Source organism: Populus euphratica, unplaced genomic scaffold, assembly GCF_000495115.2.
Source record: "Populus euphratica unplaced genomic scaffold, PopEup_1.0 scaffold105.1, whole genome shotgun sequence".
Classification (NCBI taxonomy): Eukaryota; Viridiplantae; Streptophyta; class Magnoliopsida; order Malpighiales; family Salicaceae; genus Populus; species Populus euphratica.
The window spans coordinates 114,170-120,645 of record NW_011499990.1 but is presented as its reverse complement, the minus strand read 5'-3'; the positions used below and the strand labels follow the sequence as shown (position 1 = coordinate 120,645).

Genomic DNA, 6,476 nt, shown 5'->3' with positions numbered 1-6,476 from the left:
TTCCTGCTGTCATGGTGAGCATGCTCACAAAGGGTGGTCTCAATCATTTTTGTTGCTGCTATTTTTTACCATACTATCATATTCTTGATCTGATTATGAATATTTGTCCTTATTGAACAGAGACACTTTCTCAGCCTTGATTGTGGTTGTAATGGTGTTGTCTTTGTTCAAATGCGCAAGATAGATGGGGACCCTTGTCCCAAAGATATTGTGCAACATATGATGACAACTGCTGCATCAACAAGGAAACACATGTCCAGGTTCATGAATTGCTGACTTCTTATGTTAAATTTCATGACACATAGCTTCTGGTAAGCGTTAGTTAGTCTCCCTTTGTGTGCTGCGCTCTAGTTTTAGGTAGTGCTTATGGATTTCACTTGCAAAATGCATAGGGTCAACCATGTGACATTGGTTCATAGAGTACCAAATTGGCTTTTTCTGAACTTCTGCAAGAAGCCAAGAACATACGCAACATCTGAAAAGAAATGCCATATCATTTTAACATGCTAAAGTTATATACTGTTTGTTCATATACAGGTTCATTTTAAGAGTGTTACCAATTGAAGTTGCGTGCTATGCTTCAGAAGAGGAAATTTCAAGAGCAATTGCACCAATTGTGGAGAAATATTTTCCCATGGATACCCAGGACCCACAGAAGGTACCTAGGTCTATCAATTCCATTGATCCTTAGCTCAAAATAAACTGGCAATGCTTCTCTGGTCTTCCACAATTAAAGTTGTAAAACAAATAGTAGATAAAGTTTTTGAGTAGTGTATTGAAAATTTAAGTTATTGCATCAACATGAATACACTGCATCAGTTAACACAGCAATGCTTTACAACTTGGGAATGCATAGGGCACGTTTTTGGAAAGAGTTGATTTTCAAATATTTACCAATGTAGCATTAGTCTTGCTCCATCTTTATTGAATGGTTTGACTTTTAGTAGAGACTTGATTCAGAATTAAATTAAGCCAAGAGGTAGCATCATGTGAAGTTGAAACTGATATGAGCAAGTTATCCCAATCTGTTTTGCATCCATGATCATGGTTATAATTCAGCATGGGTAAGGGATTCTGTGTAAAAGGAGGTTCAGAATTTATATTTATTCAAATATGACATTAATCACCAAAAGTATGTGGTCATTTATGGTAGAATTCTATAAGGTGAGTTAAACAGGATAAAATTAAGCAGACAAGAAGTTCCTAACAGGGTTAAGGAAAAAAAAAAAAATCTTGGTTGGTGAAGCATTTGGAAAAATTAGGGTTTTTGTATTTAGAGAAATTGTTGTTTGTTTTGGAATTTGGAGTGGAACTGAAAGCAAAAGCAAATAAATTTCAAGTTGTTGGCCAATGTGAGTAGTACAAAGAATGAGCTGGTCATACTTAAGGTGAGCACCTGGATAAAAATTTTGGCATACAAGAAGTTCCTAATAAGATTTGGGATAGAATATGATGAAACGAATTTGGCTGGAGATAGGCATTTGGATTTGTTGTGTGGAGCTGAGGAAGATGAATTACTTTGGGCTCCCTGCAGTGAGGAATCTGTTGTTTAGGGAGAAACTTGAAATGTTTGTTCAGCCTTGACTTATTGAATAATTCGTCTTCAGCTGGTTCAGATTGAGATCAAAAGAAAGAGCATGCCCAGGCTCTGCTTCTTAGTATGATACCCTGGTTTTGTCAACCTATACACAGGGAATATGCCTACTAGAGCAAGAAGTACAGATAATCAAGTCTCAGAAAGTGGATTTTGGCTTTATTGAATATAGAGATTTCGCCCATAAGAGTCCAGTACCAGCTCCTAAGCCTAAGCTCTTTATCTTTAGCCACAAGTGCTTCCAAAGTTGTTAGCGTGCGTGGGATTCTAGTCATTTTTGGAAAATGGTTTGGAAATGAGATTTATTAAAAAAAAAAAAAAAACTCTTACACGGGACAGAATTTGGATTGTCAAAAAGAATTCGAAATTTTAGGGTTCTTGTATTGAGAGAAACTAGAGTTTGTTTTGGAATTTGGAGAGAAATTGGAAGCAAAAGGCAAATAAAATTCAGCTGTTCAGCCTTTGAATACTAGCAAGGGGGAACAAGTCATTGAGGCTTCCTAGGAGTTTCAAATTTAAAAGAATAATTTCAATGGAGTCTCCCCATTAGAAGATTGCTAGCACGCAACAAGATTTTATTCTAAAACTGCCACCATCTGTTGCATGTACAACAACATGAGACTTGCTCATATGGAGGTACAGTAAATGTGTACCCTAGATATAGTATTTTTCTGATCCATATTGATTATTACCTTCCTAAAGTTTTAGTGCTAAAACCTATAGAAAAAACCAAGTCCTATTTTCTTCACTGAAATTGAATGAGTAGAAAGGATTAAAATCTTTTAGAAATACTGTGAAAAAGGAGATAGAAAAGAAAGCACAATTGGATTAGGAGGTAAAATTATATATATATATATATATATATATATATATATATATATAGGAGATAGAAAAGAAAGCACAATTGGATTAGGAGGTAAAATTATATATATATATATATATTCATGAATTAGTGCCCTGCTTTGTCATTATTTATTAGAATTTAAAATTAAGTCCATTGATTTCATCTCACTTTTGTGTTAAGGAGCTAGCTCTAGCGGTACTTTTGCAGTGCATGGTGAACCTTAAATAAAATTTGATGGTTTCTGTGAAATTCTCAGGTCCCTCACATGTAGTTCAGGACACAATTAGTTCAGGAGTTGCTGTTGAGGTAGCTCCGTCACATTTCAGAATTTGGATCCAAGGGCCACTGGGAATGGGACAATAGAGGGCATTGAATGCCATCACATTTAATTGAATAAAGATCCAAAATAATGTTTGTTTCTTCTATTAATCAAACATGACACTTCTACGTTGCTAAAATCACCCCTACAGTCATCCTAATTGTGATAGAATATAGGAAATCTTTGCAGATGAGAAATTCGAATTTGCTGAATTTAACTGAGTCAATAGGGACCCACTGCATGGAGCGAAAGGATCCATATAGCTGACCCCAACTAGTTTGTTGATTGAGGCTTGGCTGCTGTTGTTGTAATAGGGACCAACCGAGTTGCATCACATGCAACAATTTGACCACTTGCTTGTTCTGTGCAGTTTGCAGTAATGTATGAAGCCCGTGCAAACTCTGGTATTGACAGGATGAAAATTATAAATTCCGTTGCAAAATGTGTTCCTGGACCTCATAAAGTTGATCTTAGCAATCCTGACAAGACAATTGTAGTTGAAATTGTCAAGGTAAACATCTGTTCTGTTCCCTGCTATGTCTTGTTGTATGCAGAGACTACTCATTCAAAACCATTTGTTTAGCCTTTTAAACCATGTATTCTTTATTGCAAAGCACTAGTTATTGGTTGTAAGATCAATGGTAACTGGAGAAAAAAGTCGAGAGTTTTGCTGCTTAATCAGATGTTTGCTCTATGGTGGTGCTAGATTGTTTTTTGCCCCATTAACTTTTGTTATTTTTTTGGTTATTTTTTCAGACTATGTGCTTGATCGGGGTTATTGAAAAGTACAAGGAGTTGTCCAAGTACAACTTGAGGCAGCTGACATCTACGAAGTAGCAGTAACTCGTCACATCTCAAACTGGGAGCAAAGCAACTTTATAAATTTTTGTTCAACTGAACACCATTTCATTCTTGAGCTGCCATGTTATAAGAATGTTCATCGTTTTGTTCAGAATGTTCATCGTTCTGTTCTGACTGACATTTTTACCAGAAGACAAAAAAAAAATCTATCTCGTGGTTTTCTTCCCTTCCCTTTTGTTCTTTCCCCCTCATTTTTCGCACTGCCTTGTTATAAGAATGTTCATCGTTCTGTTCTGACTGACATTGTTACCAGAAGACAAAAGAAATCTATCTCGTGGTTTTCTTCCCTTCCCTTTTGTTCTTTCCCCCTCATTTTTCGCACTGCCTTGGTGCAAGTCCAGGTTTTTTTCCCCAATTATCGCTGCAGCGATAACCATTACCACAAGTATACTCGATTTTCATTCAGCTTGCAAAATAAATGGAGAAGGGAGGATTAATCTGTTGATAACGGATAAAATTATCAGCCGTACCTTTCTTAATTTGTTATTGTATAAGAATAATATAATTTTCAAGTGGAGAGAAACATTATAGGCGAAAATAGTCTTTATTCTTTTATTTTAATAACACTAAGCGTATCGATGTGAGAACAATAATATCCAACAAAAAATCAACCATTTCCACCACTTTTTGAGAACAAAATTCCCCTGTTCTCTTACTATCTCTCAAAATGCACGGCACAAGGAGTAGATGGCAAGAAAAATCTGATCCATCAATTCATTTTCCATTGAGTCAGTACAGTAAAGGCTAAAGTTGTGGAAGAGGGAAATTCAAACCACATCCAACAAAACAGTGAAGTAACACACACTACTACTTTTGGACCCCTCTTCCATCTAAACAGTAGCACTTGGAGGCTTGTACAACTTCTCAACCATTTTCCTATATTCTGCAACAATGACAAGGTGCCACAATTAAGTAATTAATTATTCAAACTCCAAGCAATGCATTCCAATATGCACCATTTACGTAAATCATAACATCCAAATTAACAACAACAAACCTTGTTGATTGCTCCAAAGTTGTGCTGCTTGAGTGTTTAGAGGTGAACTGATGTTTGGTTCTACATCACACAAAAAGAGAAATGATCTTAGTAGTCAAAAATTAAATAACCAACCTCCATAAACAGAAAATGGAAAAAAATCTACCTCCAAGCAGGCTTTGGATAGATAGCAATATTGTCCTCACATCATAGGCAGATGACCATTTATCCTAGGAACACACAATATAAGCATCAGAGTTAGATCAGCCAATTTGAATCTTAAAAATCACTTGTAATTAGTTAAATAAAAGCACATTTAGACAACAAAATTTTAAACAACAACATTGAGAACACCAGAAGATTTAATTTTACCTGAAGAATGTCCAAGCAAATGTTGCCATAGATATCCACATTGGGATGGAAGCAGCTGGTTTCAAACTTGACTTTTGGAGGCTTGAAAGGATAGTCATTTGGGAATGAAAGGGATAGCTTGTATTCCGTTCCTTCAAAAACTGTATCTTTGCTGCCTTTGATTGTTCCTTTCCAGCAAAATATGTTGTCCCCTTCAGGGAAGGCAGATATCCCAGATTCTCCACTCATCTACAAAACAATATTAGTCATTGATTTATTGCTGAGAAAATAAGAGATACGACAACAAGACAGGTTTCAATATTCTTACCATCAATGCCATCAGTTCAGATTGCAACCTGGTTAAAAAGAAGTAGCAGCAATTAGTCAAATTTATACGAATAAATAAATAAACCCTAAAGATTCTTAAGCAAATTAAAAGACAACAAGTAATCAGATCCAATCGTGTTAAAAGCAACCAATTCTCAAGAATATATACACATATATATTAAATTAAACCATGAAATACCGAAAGCAAATGAAAGAACAAAAAGAGAGACCAGCTCAAGCTTATCAAACAACCAATTAGCTAATGAAAAGCAGACTCCCCAATTTAAGACAAACAATCAAACAGGGCTTAAAGAAACCCAATTGAGTCATTCAAAACTACGGTTAGATAAAGAATCAGTCACATGAAATCAATGCTTAAATGACACTGTCCAAATTCATTATAAACAAAAACATCATCTGATTTAATAACAAAGAAAAAAAAGTCACAAAATCACATTTACGAACAAGAAAAGAAAACCCAAAAAATAAATCCAGTTATAACTCGTGATATATTACATGGTTTGACAAATGAAAAGAACAGATCAAATGCAAAAAGAAAAGAAAATTGCCGTTTAAGCACGGATTGCGTATCGACAATCTTTGCCGCTGTGACAGTCTGTTTTGATGGGGTAGTCCCCGCCGGAGCAGCCACCGGAGTATTCCCTTGATACCCATTAACAGTTTCCATTGTCTCTCTTCTTTCTTTAGAATTCAAAAGAACGGTATCGAAAGCACAAACAGAAGAAAGAAAAATAGCCCAAATCCAAAAAACTGACTAGTGAAGTTTGGTTTGTTTTGAAAACAAAAGGAAGAGAGACTCAAGAGAGTGTCTCTTCTTCTTCTTTGTGTTTTTTTTTTTAGAGAGAGAGAGCGTTTCAACAGAGAGAGAGAGAGAGATGAGGGAGGCCATGCCATGGGTTTATAAGAATTTGAGAATGGCAATTACGATACCGTTTAGGAAAGTTTTGGGGCAGGGTTTGGTGTTTTTTCGAACGTTAGAACGACGGTGGTTGCCAATTGAATTGTCCGTTTTCTCCTCAATCTCCAACGGCTAGTTTCCCGGTTTGAAAAGGGCTACTGCGAATAAAGTACGCAAAACTGGGTCAAATTTCTTTTTCCTTTTCAGCAATAATATAATGCCACGCGTCCTTTAATTTGAACAGAACAAGGTAACAAACGCACACGTGAATAAAAGAATTATTGA

General features: G+C 35.8%; 2 protein-coding genes across 2 annotated transcripts in view; one reads left to right on the top strand and one right to left on the bottom strand.

The window, feature by feature from the left end:
• LOC105140305 (THUMP domain-containing protein 1 homolog) overlaps positions 1-3,788 on the top strand; it is a 6,456-nt gene extending 2,668 nt beyond the window's left edge. Inside the window, exons 4-7 of the mRNA XM_011047084.1 lie at positions 121-260; positions 538-658; positions 3,128-3,268; positions 3,514-3,788. Of these exons, the coding sequence (XP_011045386.1) occupies positions 121-260; positions 538-658; positions 3,128-3,268; positions 3,514-3,594 (483 nt within the window). The 3' untranslated portion in view covers positions 3,595-3,788. The remainder of the gene's footprint in view (positions 1-120; positions 261-537; positions 659-3,127; positions 3,269-3,513) is intronic.
• Positions 3,789-4,146: 358 nt separating this feature from the next.
• Positions 4,147-6,167, bottom strand: LOC105140302 (ubiquitin-conjugating enzyme E2 20-like). The gene is made up of 6 exons (XM_011047081.1): positions 5,842-6,167; positions 5,274-5,301; positions 4,967-5,194; positions 4,761-4,824; positions 4,616-4,675; positions 4,147-4,501 (listed from the first exon to the last, which is right to left on the bottom strand). The coding sequence occupies exons 1-6, from the start codon at positions 5,958-5,960 to the stop codon at positions 4,449-4,451; spliced, it is 552 nt and encodes a 183-aa protein (XP_011045383.1). The 5' UTR covers positions 5,961-6,167; the 3' UTR covers positions 4,147-4,448.
• Between the last annotated feature and the right edge of the window lie 309 nt (positions 6,168-6,476).

Excerpts from the sequence above, each read along its gene's own strand:
- LOC105140302 (XM_011047081.1), bottom strand. The coding sequence starts at position 5,960 with ATGGAAACTGTTAATGGGTATCAAGGGAATACTCCGGTGGCTGCTCCG. Across the intron at positions 5,195-5,273 it reads CTGAACTGATGGCATTGATG|ATGAGTGGAGAATCTGGGAT; the intron begins GTAAGAATATTG and ends ATTGTTTTGTAG. Across the intron at positions 4,676-4,760 it reads TATCCAAAGCCTGCTTGGAG|AACCAAACATCAGTTCACCT; the intron begins GTAGATTTTTTT and ends TGTGTGATGTAG.